General features: G+C 40.8%; 1 protein-coding gene and 1 long non-coding RNA gene across 3 annotated transcripts; one reads left to right on the forward strand and one right to left on the reverse strand.

Annotated features, from left to right (window-relative positions):
• Positions 1-266: 266 nt before the first annotated feature.
• LOC141026297 (uncharacterized) lies at positions 267-7,622 on the reverse strand. 2 transcript variants are annotated; one of them, XR_012188192.1, is made up of 9 exons: positions 7,209-7,622; positions 6,680-6,827; positions 4,822-4,935; positions 4,499-4,692; positions 4,066-4,329; positions 3,700-3,799; positions 3,063-3,249; positions 2,779-2,922; positions 267-673 (listed from the first exon to the last, which is right to left on the reverse strand). It is a non-coding gene; the product is annotated as an uncharacterized lncRNA (long non-coding RNA). The 2 variants fall into 2 exon arrangements; XR_012188191.1 differs by having other exon boundaries at positions 4,116-4,329; positions 7,209-7,593.
• A 1,475-nt stretch (positions 7,623-9,097) lies between these two features.
• On the forward strand, positions 9,098-17,820 carry LOC109784795 (nudix hydrolase 3). The gene is made up of 21 exons (XM_040393786.2): positions 9,098-9,364; positions 9,454-9,633; positions 10,201-10,278; positions 10,533-10,629; positions 10,913-11,046; positions 11,763-11,844; positions 11,926-12,012; positions 12,174-12,280; positions 13,023-13,194; positions 13,360-13,601; positions 13,685-13,766; positions 13,966-14,031; positions 14,865-14,942; positions 15,010-15,105; positions 15,814-15,920; positions 16,038-16,206; positions 16,335-16,418; positions 16,613-16,707; positions 16,822-16,912; positions 17,026-17,172; positions 17,306-17,820. The coding sequence occupies exons 1-21, from the start codon at positions 9,288-9,290 to the stop codon at positions 17,363-17,365; spliced, it is 2,331 nt and encodes a 776-aa protein (XP_040249720.2). The 5' UTR covers positions 9,098-9,287; the 3' UTR covers positions 17,366-17,820.
• Positions 17,821-20,200: the final 2,380 nt, after the last annotated feature.

Consider the following 20,200-nt stretch of genomic DNA (forward strand, 5'->3'; position numbering starts at 1 on the left):
ATCCAAGGGTTCGAGATCCGATCTAGGGTTTGGAATGAGAAATCCGATCTAGGTTTTGATTCCGGTCTGGCGTCAAATAGGATCTAGAGTTGGAAGATCGGATCCGGTCTAGGGTTTGGAAGATCGGATCCGGTCTAGGGTTTGGAAGATCGGATCTGGTCTAGGGTTTGGAACATGAGATCCGGTCTGGGGTTTTGGAACATGAGATCCAGTCTAGGGTTTGCAAATTGATTTCAGTTTAGAAAACAGATCCGATCTAGAATCAATTCTTTTCGGAAATAACGATTTTATTCATATTGATAAGAACAAAAACGACAAGACAATTGCTCAGGACACATATAAGAGGTTCCGAAAGCAAAAAAAAAAAAGAGAACAGAACACTGAACAGCGGCACCTGTGCCAAAAAATCTATACCCCAGGGTCATCCAACATGAGTCCCCAGCAACATGTGGCATGCAACACACAACGAAATCACATCTACCAAAACAGTAGATCCAAATATAATGCAGCCTGGCAACATTCAGCAGATTAGTTACTCCAACGAGCATTAGTTCACAATTCCAGTTCCAATTCTGCATGTCATTAGTTCCCATCCTCCTCTTTCATCAAAGAAACTTGTGGCAATTTTAATGAGCAGCCGCCAGTAGAAGCCATCCTCTGTTTTTCTGCATCCCTGACCAATTGGATATCCAATAAGCAATTTGGAACAAAAAAAAGTAGTAGGTTCATGCGGGTAAACACGATTAAGAGCAGAATTCCCGCCTTTCCACGATGACCAGATCAAACTTTCCATTGTAGAAATCAGTTCATAAAGCTAGTAAATCATTTCGAACTCATGCCTATATTTCTAGCATAACTCTATTGGCAGACCGTCTGGTCCAGGGGCCTTATTGTGTTTCATGTCAAAAACAAATACCCTAAAAATAATAATATCTGGCACTCCATCCTATCCAAAATAAGTGTCGTGGTTTAGTTCAAATTTCGTGGTTTTAGTTCAAATTTGAACTAAAACCATGACACTTTTGTTGGATCAGAGGGAGTAGCATTTTCCTATCAGGATCATCTAACACACTGGGCATGTCAATATCCAACTTGATGTTTAGCATCCCTGCAGTAAAGCAATTATAAAATCTGTAGGAAATAAAAGTAAAGCTTTATCCCCCTGAACCATCTCATTACTACTATTCCTAAAGGATACAATTTTATTCTTACTTTTTCTACTACTAGCTTTAGACATAAAATATAAGGTAAGCAGCTCCCACTAGCAACTCCTCTTCTTTGGACCTCTGCAGCCATTTAGTTTCATCTTCTTCGTTGATTTTCTGTATTTGTTCCTCTAGATCTTTTCTAGCTAAATATTTATCTCTACGCAGCCCTATTAATTCACTTTCTTTATCAACCTCATCAATGCATTGAGTTAGACAAACTTTCTGTTTTTCATAAAACCACATTTAATTTAAGTTACATCCTTTCAAGTTTTTTCCTTGGCCTTCTAGCTCTATATTGCCACTGGTCTTGCAAGTTTCTACCACAATAGACGTCACATGAAACATTCAAAACTACAGCATCTAAATCCTCTATTAAAAACCAACGCAACTCAAATTTAAAAGGTCTTGCTCCCTCCGATCCATAAATAATTCATGGATCGGAGGGAGTACTATTTTTGGCTGATTTAGACCCAAGTCCAGGAGCAAAGGGAAATGGTCTGACAGCACTCTAGGCAAAGCACTAAGAAACAGGAGTGGGCATAAACTCAAGTTAAAGACATAGGAAATTTCTCACACAGGATTCTCCTGATTGTTGGACCAGGTAAAACATCTCCCAGCTAGCTCAAATCTCTCAATTCCCAATGCTCTATAATAGCATTAAACAAGTGTGACCATTTATTCAAAGGCTTTATACCTATTTGATTCACTCCTCTTTCTAATGATATTAAAATCCCCACCAATGATAATAGGAAAATTATTAAAACAAATATATGTACTAACTGTACAAGAAAAGGTTCTTTCTGATTATTGTGAGGGGCTCCATAAACATTTACAATATGCATCTTATCCCCAGTACGTCTATTCTGAACAAAAAATCTAATATGAAATGCGCCTTTTTCAGTATCCAAATAATATAATGGTCATTATCAACTCCCAGCAATAAACCAAGTGCTTGACCCACAGAGGGTACATAGTCAAAATTAAAAGAGTGATGGCCACTAATTATTTTCTAACAAGGACAAAGTAAAATGTTGTTTATTAGTTTCTTGTACACCAACAAACCTCAATTTATGTTCATTAATAGCACTATATATAAAAATTAGATTTCACCGGGCCACCTAGTCCCCTGGCATTCCAAAAAAGTCCAGCCATTTAAAACAATTAAGTGCCTTGTATTGTATCTTTACTTTTGCTTCTATATCTCCTCACAAAGTATCTTTATGTAATTATATACTTTGTTCTCTTTTTTAATAATACTCCCTCCGTCCGGAATTACATGTACTCAAATGGATGTATCATCAAACATTAAAATAGCGCTAGATACATCCATTTGAGCGACAAGTAACTCCGCACGGAGGGAGTTCTATTTTTATCATTAGTCATTACTGGCATTAAACATAACAACTCTAGCAACCTCTAAGGATTTTAGATGTTGAACATTTTCTCCAATCTCTAGAGTCTTTTCCTAAATTAAAACCCAAACCAACAGCAATGTTAACTAACTTATCATGCACACTATTAAGAATAGTAGGTGCTTCTACTTTATTGGGGATAGTTTCAATGTTTTTACCTGGGGCAACTCCCAAATTCTTCACTTTTAACTCCCTCCACGGCTCTCCATTACATGTTGGTCACCAACATTTCTTTGAGTCCAATCTTCATGGACCACCACCTTCTTGTTCTTGCCCAGTTCAATCTAGGAATCATAACAGATCTGAGGCAGAAAAAAAAATTATGTTCATACCACAATACCCAAATAAACTGTCATGTTCATTTTTTATATTATATTAATCACTACAATTGAATTGACAGGTTCAGATGGCGGTACACCCTATAAATTGCTCGAAGCATGACCTGAAAGGACTGTTTATCCTCTCGGTGGTTCAAAACCATGACCGAGTGCATGCCGCCGAGAAGGCAGCGCAGCTTCTTGAGGATAAGAACCGCCAGCAGGAGGCGGCACAGATGAAAGCTAATCGAGCTGCAAAGAGGGCGCGCCGAGACAACAGGAAGAACGCCCAAGGCAAGAAAGAGAGCGCCCCTGGTGCAAAAAAAAAAGTAATCAGTGCAAGTAAAACAATTGAACTCTTCAAGTAGATTCTAGTACAGTAATGAAAATCTCAATAAACAGCTATCCAGCTGTTCTACTGTTCAGCTATTCTACTCTTCTCAGTATTTGACAAGTACAAGTCATCAGTGCCGGCATAGAACAGTGCACAATTTTACTTGGCTGTTCTACTACTCTGCTCAGCTGTTCTACTATTCAGCTATTCTATTCATCGGTGCAGTATTCTATCCATGGACAATTGTTTTGATATATGCTAACTGAATTTATTGTTATGTGAAGATTTCAATTGGGACTTTTTTCAATTCTCGAAGAATTTGCTGCTATGCCTATAAAGATGCTTTAAGTTACACTGAATGATATCCACTAGAACACCAAACTAAGCATACTGTTCAGTATCAGAAAGCAATAAGAAAATGATATTACCTGTGGACTCCTTGAACCTCCCATCAAGATCATGGTTCATAGCGTCCTTGCCTCTTCAGACCATCCGTGTTTTGTCAGATATTCATTCTTCATTGACATTCTGAATGGTTTAGAAAATAAACTCAATCAACTAGTATGAATTTTTACTGCAGAAAATATATAGCAGTATAAGGATGGTAGGTCCCATTGTTCCTTAATCATACTTGCGTACTGAAAGTATGGACAAGCACTTGAAAAGCATACTAAATCAAGTTTCCAAGAGGCGGCATAGTAATCATATAACAAACAGTATCTTCTGCAACTAGACTACTAAGAATAACATGTGGCACGACTGAACTGAGGCATGTTTGGTGCATAAAGAAGTACCATGAAACTACTCGTATATCTTTAGCATCAGGTGTCCTCGGAAGCATTACCACTGAGCTCTCAAAGCTCTTTTTGTGATGGTCTTCTTTACTTTCTATCATCTTCGAGGAAAAGCTTGTTGATCGTATCTTCTGCAGCTCCTGGCAAATAATCTCCTCAAATATGGCAAGCGAGCTGCAGTAATCTTTCACCCTTCAAAGGTGGGAAAGCCCAAATGTAACAGCTAGTGAATACCCGCTGCTTACAATACTGAAGATAACTGATCTGTATGAGTATATAAAAGTAATGTTATACTAAGAGCAAAAGGTATTCCAAAATAATGAAACTGAAGTTTGCATACATGGTGGACTTAGGAAACCAATTACACTCTGATTGGCATACCAAAGCTTTCTAGAAATTAGGAAAAAAAGAACCAACTAGAATAGTGGATTACCAGAATTTCATGATAGAGACATGTCTGCAAGGCCTCCCTGGACACTATTTTTACGCCAGGTCTAGAGAATCTGACAGAATCAATATATGACAGATAACCCTAAAGTTGGTTTGGGTCCTGCACATTCTGCACCAAATCATACATGCCAAAGAGGCATACTTCAACACCTTCTATTTTCTGAAATGGACCATAGCCTGCAAAAAAATTGTTAGTACTATAGAGAATAGGATTAACTAAAAAAACTGACAAAAATATAACACTTGAATTGCAAAATATCAACAGCAACTGATTTTATACTTCAAATGAATGCACTGTCTTCTTACTATATTTGCAAGGGAATTCTGCTGGGTACTTGTCTTCTAGAAAAGATTCTTTAAAAAACGTGGTTTAACTTCCAATTTCTTGTAATGATGAAACAACTCCGACCACAAGTCCTTCTGCTCCATTTACCAGATAAGTGAGAAAAAAATCAGGATAAAGCCAGCAAAATAGAAATCTCGCTTAGAGATTAAAGACCGAGAAAAAATATTGGTGAATATAATAGTGGCATATATATTCTATTACAGGACAAAATTGCACAAAAGTATACTAGAGGCAGTGCTGATAATGCATAACCTAGCACAATAAATTAAGATTGTATCACGAGAGCACGTCCGTTATGTCTGCTTCGACATGATGGAAGTCATCTTATCAGATTAACAAAGACAATGAAGCATCAGCGGTACACATTACAGAGGGAAGCCTCTTCACTAGTAGGCTATATAAGTAACAGAACAAGATAAAACACCAGTCAGCTAAGTTCTCTGTCTGCTTGCTATGCAAATTTACTTTTCTGACTCCCTTATTAGCAGAAAGTTCCAAGCAGAGGCTAGCATTAGCACAGTGCAAAACCACATACTCCCTCCGTTCCAAAGTGTCATGGTTCAAATTGAACTAAAACCATGACGCTTATTTTCAAACGGAGGGAATATATAACAAGCTAAGAAAAGTCAATCCCTTATATGTTTTCTGAAGTTTCTCTATTGCTGTAACTTTGCCATGGAATAGAAATGGTGTTGCATTTTTTTGTAGGGTTTTAACCAAAGCTAGTATGATTAGGCTTGCTATGCGCCCAAGTCTCTTAACTTGGACATGGAGATATCGTGGCTAACCTCGTAAGGACAGGAAACCAAGAAAGCTTAGCATTTGGCAACGAAAGCGCTTCCCAAAAGAGCTACCACCCTTGAATAAGACCTTTCTATAGTTGCCTGATTGTAACTCGATATTCACCCACTTACAAATTTTGCTTGCATGTAAAAAATCAGTGGCGCCTAAGTACACAGTACATAGGTTGTTCTCAATTTAGACGACAACGAGCATAAAAACCATAACCATACTCGTTGTTGGTGCACGTCCCATTGTTGATAATGATGCAGAAATAGAGTCGAACGATAAGACAATATCATTTTCTAGGGTATATAAGATGCAGATGATGATACTGTTACCTATTTATCATCATGAAACACGAGCTAGCATCTCTTAGGTTTACTGGTGCCTATTTATAACAGTGTTCAAGAAATCATTTTTAATTGTAGTCTTAAGTGCTGAGCAATGGTAAAACACCTCACGCAGAAACTAGGGCGTAGATGAAGTTTTTTAAAGAAAAACCAGAATGTGGCTGTTTTTGAACTACTTCTGCTTTGCCGCTTGTGCAATAACGGCAATATGCCATTTATCTTATTAAATTAACATTAGGATCAGTTTGGGAACTATTTCCTCAAAATTCTGGCCAAATTTTGGCCACATGATCTCTATTAAGCTATGTCTATTTCAACTGGACTGCATTTTCGCTGTCACTTCGATTGCTGTGTGAGCCTGATGCTATTTGGTATGATGCAAACCTACGCCAACTGCATCTTATATATGCTATATATTTCAGCTCCCTATGTGCTATGGTGTCCTACTTACCTGCAGGATGCTATTCAAAAATAGCCAGACTATCGGCTATTATTTTAGAACGCTTAAGCGCCCATTGCTCTTTCCGCTTCGCTTAGGCTTCACGCTTTTCTAAACATTGAATTATAAACTGGTAGAAGAAATCATGATCAGAATATGATCTACCATCTTGAAACTGCTGAGCATGTTATCACGCACAGGTTAAGAGAAGGTGAAGAAACAACAACATAGACATACTAACGATACCTGAAGAAAATCACTTAATACATTATCAGCTGAAAAACATCTTGGTTCCTCATGATCCCTGGCACTACTCTCCGTGTATTTATATATAGATTTCATGTATGCATCTATTCCTGGCACCAGTCTCCATCACGAAATCCACTTCCCGGTTCTGCAAATTGAACACACGGAAAACAATCAGCTAGATCTGCTCACCACATGATTTTGATCCACAGAAAAGAAAGTCATCCAATTGGTAGCATCATCAGACAGAAAAAGGCACAGGTAGTTGAAAATTGGCCAGAAAGAGGCAGCACCGCAGTTAGATCCAACGCATCCTAGAACGAACTACCCATGGGGGAAGCGATAATCAGGCAAATCCCAACCCTCTGCCGATAAAAATCCAATCTTTGAGGTCAAATCAGACATGGAGACCCCGGATCGAAGCAAAAACGACCGAGTAATTCGCAGATCCACAGTCAAATCGTCTGGGGAGAGATCTATGGCGATGAAAACTAGAGGAAGTGAGCGATTTGGTGCATAAAGGCGTCACCTTTACGAAGATCCTGCGCCGGGGGGCGTCGGCCGGCCGTCGTTCGTCCGGCCTGGGCGCAGATCTGGCGACGGCCGAACCGCCTGTGAACAGGGAGAACAGAGAGACGGTGCGAAGAGGTCTGGGATGGAGGGGAGGGGAATTGGTGTGGACAGGGGACGGTGGCCTTGGCTGGCGGCGGTGGTTCGGGCCGGGGGAGGCCATGGTGCGGCGGCGATGCGCGGGAGGAGAGGATGGGGACGAGAGGGGGCGTGGGAGAGGGGATCAGGGGAACGGGGAAAGCCTTGGGAGAGGTGGCAGGCGACCGAGTAGGATGGACTTCGCTTGTTGCGGAGGCGTGACCAGCCCGTGCACGTCTCCACCTTGCACCGTCGGGTGTGGCTACGGCTCGGTTGTGGTTGTACGATCCAGGGTGTCCGAGCCAGGCACCGGTCGGGCAGTTTTTGGCGTGCAGACTTGCAGCTCTCGTTTTTTGATGAATTTCACCGAGTCGGTTTTTGAAAACTGTACAAAGTTTGGTGGCTTCTGTGATCATGAAAAATCCCCAGCCGTATCTTCTTTCTTAGATGACGCAAACCGATGTTGGATTATGGTGGTTCTGCAGCAGGGTTGTTTCGACATTCCATAATCATCCTTTTTTATGTATTTTTTGGGCATTTTCTGTGTAACCCGAGGCAAAGCGCTATGCTGGTGCATTCAAATATTACCTATTCGTTCGAGATAAGCGGACATCATGATTTTTTAGAATATATGATATGTGGACAACATTACACGTGGTTTTATGTACTACCGAGACAAAAATGACGTGTACTTGATACAATAGATGTATCGATGTTACTGTCATTAAAAGTGATGCCGATGTGTTCGAAATTAGCGATGGAATGAACCACGAGAACAAAGAGTGAGAGGCAATCTACCTCGCTTCATTTTGCAAGGATCTCACTTACCCTGAGACTCCTCGTTCATTGTGTTATGTCACTCTTGTTTCTTTGCACGCCTTGTCACTTTTTATCCCCCGTTGATAGGTTGTTGTCATGTTTGCCATAGAAAACTCACAATACTTATCCACAAATGTTGGTCGAAACTATCAATTAAAAGGACGAAGGATGCACCACATAGTCCTTCTGAGGAGATAGCCTAAATTTTATAAAGCTGCATATAGTTACCAATGATATTGGCCATTTTGGTCTAAAGCAAATGTGCTTCTTCGGGCAAAAAGATAGTTATGCATCACATAATTCTTTTTTCTAGCACCCGAGCCTCACCGCCACCCCATGTGCCACTGTCTTAACCTTGTGCATCATTATCATGGGGTTTTTGACCTTCATCATTTTTTTTACTCTCTTCCTTCCATCATTTCTCACTCTATACTTTTATGCCTGACTCACCTTCTCTATTTGATCTCATTGTGTTTGCCTTCCTTCGGCACTGGCCAAATAGTTATTCCCTCTATCCTACTTGTTTGCTGCACCACCCTAACGCACTGGCACCACTATCGGGCCACTCTTTTCCTGTCGGGGGAGGCACAAGTCCTTCTCTCGCGACAATTAAGACCGCTCTCGCTTTCAAGCAGCGTCAAAATCATCTCCTCTCCAATCTAAATCCAAATCCCTCCAATCAAGCTTCATCTCCGCTTGCCCTCACCCCGTACGATCACCGGAGCGGGAGGAGAGGTGATCGTCGACGAAGAAGGAAAAGGTTGATCAAAGTTCAGAAAGTTTAGTTTCTTGGATAATGTATATACCAAACCAAATCAAACACGATGAAAAAACCGTGTAGCACACGTTGCACGTACACGGAGGCCATCATCGTCTGGTCCGACACGACCGGAGGAGCATCGTATCCTCTGCTTGGAAAAGCAGAGAAGCCTCACCAGCCAGCCAAGCAGCATCTCCCACAGCTCGATTCGGAAGCCCTTTGCTCCTCCCGTCGCTATCCGTCCTCAACTCGTGCCGGCGTTTGAAACTGGCACAAACATCCCGACCTATCATCGATAGTACAGTCCACCAAAAAAAAAAAGAATCCTCTGAAGCTTCCCAGCCTGCTTCCACACGCCACCGCCGCCGCCTCAGCCCCTCCATGGCCGCCCCGGCGCCGGAGGAGTGCCTCGACGTGCTCACCGCCGCCGGCGACAAGACGGGCGTCTCCAAGCCCAGGCACGCCTCCGATCCCAGGCCCCCCTACCCCCACCTCCGCCGGATCGCCGCTCCCGTGAGCCTGACGTTGCTCGTCTTCTTCCCCGCAGGTCGGAGGTGCACCGGGACGGGGACTACCACCGCGCGGTGCACGTGTGGATCTACTGCGAGAGCACCGGGGAGCTGCTGCTGCAGCACCGCGCCGACTGCAAGGACTCGTGGCCCGGCCAGTGGGACATCTCCAGCGCCGGCCACATCTCCGCCGGGGACTCCTCCCTCTCCTCCGCGCGGTGAGTGAGCTCGCTGGCCCCGCGCTCCTGTTACTTGCTGGAGCGGACTCGGATGACCGCTGCACGAGGAATCTTTACTGCTGTCGCTGATATAGTCAAACTTATGGGATGTGTGGTTGCGCATGCTTTCCATATTGTTGTCACACAGTGTTTGCAATATTGCCTGTCAATTACGCCGTGAGGTCAATCACTGAATTGCCTGCCGATTACTCTGTAGCGTGACTCTGTGCTACGCTAAGTTGCTGATGATGGGTTCTAATTTGTACTTACTGACAGCAATCACCAGGAGGGATTATATTGCTGTTACAACTTTATTTTAGAAGCTAGGTATAACTTATGGGGTCAGTGGTTGTCAAATCAAATGATGTTCTATGTTGTTACACAGCGTTTGTGATGTTACTCGTAGTTTTCATATTTGTTATTACACGTTGCGGTCACTGAGTTGCTTAAATTTGCTGGTCAAGTAATATGCAGTGCTGTTATATGCTAGGCTACTAGGCTAGGCAACTTCTTTATTAAAATCACGGGTTCTAATCTTTTCTAGTATCTGCCATGGATTAACAACAGGAGGGAGCTCCAAGAAGAACTAGGCATCAAGCTTCCAGTCGATGCTTTTGAGCTCATCTTCGTTTTTCTTCAGGAATGGTCAGTAGATATACGTTGCTGTTTGTTACCTTCTTGCTGCCTATGTGAGATAGCATGCTCATCAGTTTAAGATGGTAGGGCATATTGTGATAATAACTGTATTGGATCTGTTACCAGTTTAAGCACCAGTAACCTAAGAGATGCTAACCTGTGTTTCTTCATATTGATTTTTGTTCACATAAATCTCACAGCATCATCATCTGCACCTTAGATACCTTAGAAAAGAGATGCTAATCTTAGACTCTTTGCTGCAGCGTTATCAACAATGGGACTTACACCAACAATGAGTACAATGATGTTTACCTTGTGACGACTTTAACTCCAATTCCACTCGAGGCCTTCACTCTCCAAGTGAGAATTCAGTAGTGGCCTTTTCACTTACGTTTTATTATGCTCGTTGTTGGCAAGATCAAAAACTTATGCATTAGAAGAAAGTATGTACTCTGCTGTTTAGTTTGTAAGAAAAAAGTTTAATGCAACTAATGACGCTACAGTATAATAAACGGTTTCTAAAAAATTCATGGAAAAACCTTTAGGTATGTCCAATGATGAATTATTTGTTATTCTTTATCCTTGTTTCACTGCTTGCACAGGTTTTCATTTTCAAAACTGACTCTAAATATTTAATATGCAGGAAAGTGAAGTATCCGCAGTTAGGTATATGCACCGTGACGAGTACAAGAGCTGCCTTGCAGCAGAAAGCGGAGAATATGTACCTTATGATGTGAATGGGCAATACGGCCAACTGTTCAGTATTATTGAGGAAAGGTAAGCACTAAAGCAGTCAGCTCTTTTTTTTGTATATATTATTCTGACCAAATATGGGGCCTCATCCTTCTATGGGATAATCCTATTCTTTTATGTAAAAATTAAAATGCAACGTAGGTGCAATCCTTATGAACTTTACTATTATCAACAGCATCCGATTAACCAATAATCAGTTTGGTGTTCATGACACTTAAATCCATACCAGGACCCATTTGCCTTCCAGGTTTAGCTTTTAACACCAAGAAGCTGGAATCGTGGATTTGGAATCTTGGTATTGTCGTTACGTCAAGCCTAGGTTCTTAAAATTTATGGTCTGCCTTAAGTAAAAAATGTGATGTAATATTGTTTACATCGTAGGGAAAGCTACTGTTCTAACTTGAAGGGAAATTTGAGGAACCTAAATGGCACTCTAACATCTCCTGAGTGAGGCCTTTCCCAAAGAAGTCATGTAATGGAGCTATCCTATGTGACCACTCTAACCAAGATCTCCCCACTTGGTCAGACAAGCCCAAAGCACTATATGTTTCAAGCAGTATGTGCTCCTTGCTAACTAATCGCTGGATTTAGAACTTGAAAGAATGATTTCTTTGTCTTCCATCTATTGCCAATTGCCACTTTGAAGTAATTCAGTTCAATAGATCCTAATTCTTTGGTGAACCCTGTTGCATTACATTTCTCTTAAATATTTTTTCTTAAACCTTTCATGCCTTCTTTAGGTACAAAGATAACACGGAGTCTCGCAGCTTAACCTTACAAAAGCAAATTAGTCGTTATGCTCCCATCCATTTGGAACCAGAGGTAAGTGAGTCTATATGTCAGCATGTACCTTTTGGCCATTGATTTGATTAACATTTGTTATGGATACTTTCATTTTGACAGTTGACTACTCTATCTGAAGGAGACAAAGAAGCCTTGGGATATATTCTTAAAGCATCAATGGTTATTGATGAAATATTTTATGAGCAGGTTAGTTCTTGCATAATATACTGTTCAGATATTAGTTCTATTTCATATTGGTTAGATGTCTCATGTATAGTTATGATTCATAACATGCTCACTAGTTTTGCACTGTATAGTTCTTGCGTAATTTAATTCTGCAACTTCTTGCTACTTTTCTTCTTGAGTAGGTATGGAATAGCAACACAATGCTAAGAGACTGGCTAAGAGCACACGCTGATTCCTCCTCCCTTGATAGTCTGAAGTGGGCATATTACTCTATTAATAAAAGTCCATGGTAATATGTTATTCTCTAATCAAGCTTCTCTTCATTGATTGGAATTTACTAGCATGTTCACTGAAAATTTCATCTTTGGAAGTTGCTATCATCAACTATATATTTTTGTCTTTACTTTTCTCATTCCTTCCTTGTGGCTATATACACAATTGAACAATTTCTTGTTATAAGTTAGACTCTGAGATAGGTGCATAACTGGAATGGAAGATATGCATTGTGAGAGTTAAAGCAGGGGACTTGGGTTTATTTGCCATCAATCATTTCTGAATGTATGTTAGTACCAGTGCCACCCCCTTTTTGAGAGGTTCCCATGGCGTGTCAGTGTTACTGCATTTCACCCATGAGATAATTTTTCACAAGTTTTTTGCAATGTCAACATGCACTACAGCAACTTAAAGTCTTGCAGTGTAGATAGCAAATTTCTGCAAAAAAAATGGTGATAGTAAATGCAGCATATGCCCACATGCTTTTTGCCTGAGTTGTGATTTTATCAGCTGTGGATATAAATGAGAAAGTGCAACCTAAAACTAAAATGCATAGAGAGATCTTAGTTACTCATGTTGGTCTCGTCCGGTTTCTTCTTCTTTTGTTGACACCAGGTTCTGCTATTAAACAGTCATCTAATTTCATGCATTTCTTATCCTTCACATTCTTTTTAACTTTCTAATTAGATTTCTTTATAACTATTTTATATTTCTTAGCATGCTGATATTTGTTTACCGTTTTGATATTTCTCAAACAGGTCCTGCCTTGATGAAAATAAGGCTTTTCTATCCACTGCCGATTCGGCTGTGAAATTGCTCACAGATGCCACCAAGCCAATTTCAGGATGGAAGGGGCTTGAGTATCGTGCAGCATTCCCTCTAGATAAGCCTCGTGGCGCGAACTTCTATCCTGCTGACATGAACAAAATGGTACCGTCATATTTAGTCACTTATCAGTGCTTAAAATATCCAGTAGAGAATCTTTCGAGTGTATAATAAAACTTCAGTGCAATTTCTGCTTATGATAATTGTACATCAAATGTGTTCTTTCTAACTAATATTGGACCGGTTTCCACATTCTTAATGTGGCTGTAGGAGTTTGATTTATGGAAAAGTGGACTAACTGATAAGGAACAAAAAGATGCAACTGGATTCTTTACTGTCATAAAACGGCCTGATGCTTTATTGACTACATCAGTAGTAGAGTCAGATGGACCAAATCAAACCAATACTTCAGATGATCTTTTTATTGTTCCATATTCCAAGGAGTATAAAGCATCCCTTGAGAAAGCTACCGAGCTTCTTATTAAAGCATCAGATTGTTCTGATTGTCCAAGGTAAGCTAGTAACCTAACATCTTTCAGTTTGTGAAAGGTTTAGTTCATTTCTGTGAAGCAGTGTTCGCTGTATCTTGTTGTAGCCTGAAGAATTTGCTCAGAACCAAGGCAAATGCTTTCCTTTCAAATGATTATTATGAATCTGACATAGCTTGGATGGAGTTGGTTAGTATCCTCATTCTCAGTTTTATTAGTTCATTCATTTCTCTTTAAATACATTATTTGAGTGATTATAGCTGTTAACTTTGTTAGAGAAAATGGGATATACTTGTTATTTTTAGCATTAAAATTTCTTTTCTATTTTTATTTATATCAATATTAGTTGATGCTACCTCTATATTTGGCATTCTTGTCATGTTTCCAGGACTCCAACATAGATGTCACCATTGGCCCATATGAGACATATGAAGATGGTCTGTTTAGTTATAAGGTATTTTAGGATCCTTGTCCCACCTGTTCTTGCATCACTTTTGTCTATTGGTGAGTCTAGCAATGAAGGTGCACTAAACACCAGACACAAGTTTGAAGTTTTTTTTTTAAAGCTCGAAGTTTGAAGTTCTTGTCATGTGTCTTCTTTTGGACACTCTTCAAGTTTGTGCAACTGATGCTAGCAGATTAACACTGGCTACACTAATATTAGCTTCAGACACCACATCTTGCCAACTTTCTCCATACTCAATTTTATTTTCTTATTTAGGCTACCATCTAGGCAAATTTGCTAAAGCATGTTCTTCATTAATGTACAGCAAGTCAGCAATATTGTTGACTAATGGACTAATTGCCATGTATTCAAATGTAATGTAATTTACGTGTATTCTCTATGGGTTGTGATTATCTGTTCTTCTATTTAATTATGCACTCATGCTGAGACTGCTAATGTTATTTGGCCTAACCACTTGGATTTTAGTAGAAGTACTCCCTCCGTTCAATAATTCTTGTTGTGGTTTTAGTTCAAAATCAACTAGGCACCAGCCATCACCACAAGGCAATATTAGAATTTATATGGCAAAGTGGTCACGCTGTCCAGTTAGAGTAGATTGCATTTCCTATTCTATGGGATTTTACTGTATATTTCCCTCCATGTAATGTTTGCCCCACTGTGGCCAATACAACGACTCATTGCATAACAAAAAAAATAAGCACATGTACAAAAGAGGGGAAATGTTGAATTAGGTCTGTTCATCTACATACTGTGCCTAGACCTAGAGTTCAATAAAATATTTCATTTGTTATACTAGTACTAATAATTCTACTATTTCGAAGGCAACCTTTGAAGCATTTGTTGGGGTGCGGGACGACGTTGCAACTTCTCAAGTTAAACTCTTTGGTGATCAACTCGAGGTAATTCTGATTGATTTTTCATGGAAATATTAAGCTTTCATTTACACCAACTTTGATTTGGGTTCAGGATTTGGAGAAAAATCTTCCATTGGACAATATTTACAAATCAGACAATGTATCTGCTGCTCCAATTCGCGTGATGAATCTTCTTTACAACTCTGGGGTATGTTTCTATGTTGATGTTACTTTTCACATGCTCTTGCTTCTCGTAGACAAAAAGCCTAGTTCAATCAATGTTTGGTAAAAAATAAATCTCATGACTGTCCTAGTTTTTCCTTGCAATTCAGTTGGTGTGAACTCATTATTGCCAAAGCATCCGGACATTTGTAGACAAGTAAAATTAGGCTTGTCTTCTCATTCTGCTTGGTGATAGATGAAAAGCTGATAAGAACCTTATGCCCTTAAATCTCTGGGAGAATTAAACAATTCTTCTTTGTTCTTTAACACCGTAAGATTTAATGAGTGAGGAAGCACTAGGATTTCATGAAAAAATACCATTTGTTTGCTTTGGATTCGTTTAGACTCCATGCTTTTCTGACTACTGTCTCAGTGGCATGGTTGTCATCCAAGTATTTTAACGTGTTAATGTCAGCAACCATTGCACCATACTGTTATAGGGAGATCTTTAGTATTTCCGTCCTTTTTGTGGTAGATTGATAGTTATTGTTGTGTCGAAATTTCTTGGGAGATTTAGTATTTTCTCTCTCTTGTGGTAGAAGTATATTTATTTTCATCCGGGCTACTTCAGGCAATTGGTAGGCTGAAAAAGGTCAAGAACTTGTTAATGTTATTGCAAATGAATTGTTTATCCACATTTTTCATATACTTGGCCAACAGTTTCATGTGAACTAAACAAGTGCTTCTGTATCAGGATGTGAAAGGTCCTCAAACTATAGCTTTCAATTTGCCAAATGATGAGCGGATTGTGAATGAGCGAGGAACTTCAATGGTTATGCTTAAGAACATTTCAGAAGCCAAGTATGCCTTCACTGATTTTTTTATTCATCTTAGCTGATGTTATATAGTTTACACTTGTGTCAAGCAAAAAGGGAGTTCATGCTAACATTGGCAATTCAAATTTTATTTATCATTCAGGTTCAAGAATATCTTGAAGCCTATAGCCAATGCCTGCATCAGAGAGGAGCAGAAAGAATATGTTGATTTTGAGCCTTATTATACACATATCGTTTGCCATGAGTGCTGCCATGGAATTGGACCTCATTCCATAACCCTTCCTGGTGGTAAAAAGTCCACAGTTAGAATGGTACGTGTGCAAGTAGCAATGTAGATAAAGACTTGCTCGATTAGGTGCTATGACAGAAAAAGAAAAGGGTGATATATCCTATCTGATGCCACTTGTTGACTCTCCTTTCTTTTTTGATAAATGTACAGGAACTTCAAGAATGTCATTCAGCATTGGAGGAGGCAAAAGCTGATATAGTTGGTCTGTGGGCGCTGAATTTTCTTATAAACAAGGTCAGTTACTTCATCAGTTATCAGGGTATCATGGCACTTGTGTTACAGCCCAGTGTTCTGGGGCCCAAGCTAGACAAATCTTCTTATTTCTGTAGGGGATATTGGGGATGCATATTCCTTTCCTATCCTTTGTATGCAATCATATAATACTTGAAATGGATCACATAATTTCTCGTTTGCTTCTGTTATGTCAGGGGTTACTTCCTAAGAGTCTATCAAAATCTATGTATGTTTCTTTCCTGGCTGGATGCTTCCGGTCGATTCGCTTTGGACTGGAAGAAGCTCATGGGTAAGTGTGTATCTTCCCTCCGAGGCCCTAGCAAACTACAGAAAACTTAGCAAGCATAGTTCTCATGGTTCCTTGAGCTCGGATGATAATCTAACTGTTATTCTGTGAATGTAGGAAGGGACAGGCATTGCAGTTTAACTGGTTGTATGACAAAGGAGCTTTTATCTTGCATTCTGACGGAAAATTCTCAATTGACTTTACAAAGGTAAATTTCATTAAAACAGGATATATATTCATTATTTATTCATAGTTCTCATTTGGACTTATCATCATTTATTCATTTGTTATTGCTCCTCACTATATTCTGTGTCCTCAAAGGTCGAGGAAGCTGTTGAAAGCCTTGGCAGAGAGATCATGACGATACAGGCAAAGGGCGACAAGCCTGCCGCGCAGTCTCTCCTTCAGTCCCGTGCAACCTTGACGCAGCCGTTGCGTGTGGCATTGGAGAAAATCGAACACATGCAGGTACTACTCAAGTTGTAATGTTTTCAATAGCAAATGCAAATTCTTAATAATCTACTTGCTGAATGGTGTTCATCTGTTATGTTCATATGTTTAGCTGAATGGAGTTTTACTTATTATGTATGTTCATTTTCAGGTGCCTGTTGATATAGCCCCTATATTTGGCACGGCTAGTAAGCTGCTCGCAAACAATTAATCACCGGAGGACAGTGATTCAAAAAGTTTTGCGCCTCCCATTGTACCTGAGAAACTACAAATTGTTTTTTTGCATGAGAAAGTACAAATGGTTGAAACAAGATGAAGCACCATCCTGAGTGACACAAATGGAAAATAACACAAATAAATGAATGACTTCTTAAAAGGATGGCTGTTAGCATCACTGCCTAAATGGATGAACTTCTAAAGGATCACTGTTAGCATCACTGTCTATTTACCAAGGTGTTTTTAGAAAGCGTGATGTCTACTGTAATCTTTGAACATATTCACTCAGGAATTAGGAGCAGAGACCATCAGAATTCTGCTGAACTTTTGCGGTTTTGCCACGCTGAAGGTCATCTTGTGCTTATATATATCAGAATGCTGGTACACATGGTTTGTTCCTTGTGAGTGAATTAATGTTGCAAATATATGCCCCACTCTGATCGGACCCTATTCAACGTTTCAAACTTGTAACGTTACTTCATACAGAAACATGCTCTTTCATCTTAACCATATTGCATACTCACAAATAGGTTAACGACGCTCACGAGTCCCTTTCGCCTCAGCTAATAAATGAGCTGGTGAGCCGAACAGGTGCAACATTCCAAACCAAGGCATCATTTAAATCTTATAGGGTCCCATGATGGTTTGGGGTTATTACGATTGCTAGGTCTGAGACTTCTTTTTATTTATTTGTCCTTGTTCATCAGTGTAGGATCCAAGAATATACAGATGATAATTGATAAGTGGCAAAGGAAGCAGTGAAATCTGAAGAGACAAATCATCATTGTAGGTGTTACTACAGAGCAGATGTTGCTTCATCAGAAGAAAACACAGGGCACTAACATTTCACTTTTTCAATGGTGAGATTTATCTGCAGATGATAATGTTGGAAATATGCCCTAAAGGCAATAATAAATTAATTATTATCATATTTTCTTGTTCATGATAATTGTTTATTATCCATGCTAGAATTGTATTGATCGGAAACTCAGATATATGTGTGGATACATAGACAACAACGTGTCCCTAGTGAGCCTCTACTAGACCAGCTTGTTGTTCAAAGACGGCTATGGTTTCCTAGCCATAGACATGAGTTGTCATTTGATAACGGGATCACATCATTAGTAGAATGATGTGATGGACAAGACCCAAACTATAAACGTAGCATATGATCGTATCAAGTTTACTACTATCGTTTTCTGCATGTCAAGTATATGTTCCTATGACCATGAGATCATGCAACTCACTGACACCGGGGGAATACCTTGTGTGTACCAAACGTCGCAACGTAACTGGGTGACTATAAAGGTGCTCTACAGGTATTTCCGAGGGTGTCCGTTGAGTTGGCATGGATCAAGACTGAGATTTGTCACTCCGTATGACGGAGAGGTATCCCAGGGCCCACTTGGTAATACAACATCACAGTAACCTTGCAAGCAATGTGACTAATGAGTTAGCCACGGGATCTTGTATTACGGAACGAGTAAAGAGACTTGCCGGTAACGAGATTGAACTAGGTATGGAGATACCGACGATCGAATCTCGGGCAAGTAACATACCGATGGACAAAGGGAACTGCATACGGGATTAGCAGAATCCTTGACATTGAGGTTCGACCGATAAGATCTTCGTAGAATATGTAGGAACCAATATGGGCATCCAGGTCCCGCTATTGGTTATTGACCGTAGAGGTGTCTCGGTCATGTTTGCATAGTTCTCGAACCCGCAGGGTCTACACACTTAATGTTTGGTGACGATATAAGTATAGTTGAGTCATTATGGTGGTTACTGAAGGTTGTTCGGAGTCCCGGATGAGATTTCGGACGTGACGAGGAACTCCGGAATGGTCAGGAGGTGAAGATTGATATATTGGATGAAGGGTATTGGAGTCCGGAATTGTTCCGGGGGTACCGGGTGATGACCAGCATGACCGAAAGGGGTTTCGGGGGGGGGGGGGGCGGTAAGTGTTGGGGGGCCTCATGGGCCAAGGGGAGGGGGCAAACCAGCCCACTAAGGGGTTGTGCGCCCCCTCACCCCTTCCCACATTGCCAGAGGAGGTGGGGGCGCCACCCTAGGGTTCCCACCCCTTTGGCTTGGGGGCCAAGTCTCCTAAGGGGGAAAACCCATCTAGGGTTTCCCTCTAGTGGCCGCCGGCCCTAGATGGGATCCCCTAGGGGCGTCCCCCTCTCTCCCTTCAACCTATATATAGATGAGGAGAGGGAGGGCAGCCGCACCCAATCTATGCCACGGCGCTGCCCTTCCTCTCCCTCGTAACCCATCTTCTCTCCGTAGTGCTTAGCGAAGCTCTGCTGAGATTTCTCCACCACCACCGCCACCACGCCATCGTGCTGCCGGAGGACCCGAGCTACTACTTCACCATCGCTCGCTGGATCGAGGAGGTGAAGGTGTCATCAAGCCGTACGTGTGTTGAACGCGGAGGTGTCGTCCGTTCGGCACTTGGATCGGAGTTCGCGGGACGGATCGTGATTGGATCGCGAAGACGTTTGACTACATCAACCGCGTTTCTTAACGCTTCCGCTTAGCGATCTACAAGGGTATGTAGATCCAATCTCTCCTCTCATAGATGGTCATCTCCTAGATTGGATCTTGGTGAGCGTAGGAAAATTTTTGTTTCCCATGCAACGTTCCCAACAGTGGCATCATGAGCTAGGTCTATGCGTAGATGACATCATGAGTAGAACACAAAGGAGTTTGTGGGCGTTGATATTCAGATTGCTTCCTTCCTTGGTCTTTTCTTGATTCGGCGGTATTGTGGGATGAAGCGACCCGGACCAACCTTACATGTCCACGTACATGAGACCGGTTCCAT

The sequence above is a fragment of the Aegilops tauschii genome, chromosome 6 (assembly GCF_002575655.3).
Source record: "Aegilops tauschii subsp. strangulata cultivar AL8/78 chromosome 6, Aet v6.0, whole genome shotgun sequence".
NCBI lineage: Eukaryota > Viridiplantae > Streptophyta > Magnoliopsida > Poales > Poaceae > Aegilops > Aegilops tauschii.

Coding starts and splice junctions, on each gene's coding strand:
- LOC109784795 (XM_040393786.2), top strand. CDS start 9,288: ATGGCCGCCCCGGCGCCGGAGGAGTGCCTCGACGTGCTCACCGCCGCC. Junction 9,634..10,200: donor TCCTCCCTCTCCTCCGCGCG/GTGAGTGAGCTC, acceptor GATTAACAACAG/GAGGGAGCTCCAAGAAGAAC. Junction 12,281..13,022: donor TCTATTAATAAAAGTCCATG/GTAATATGTTAT, acceptor TTTCTCAAACAG/GTCCTGCCTTGATGAAAATA.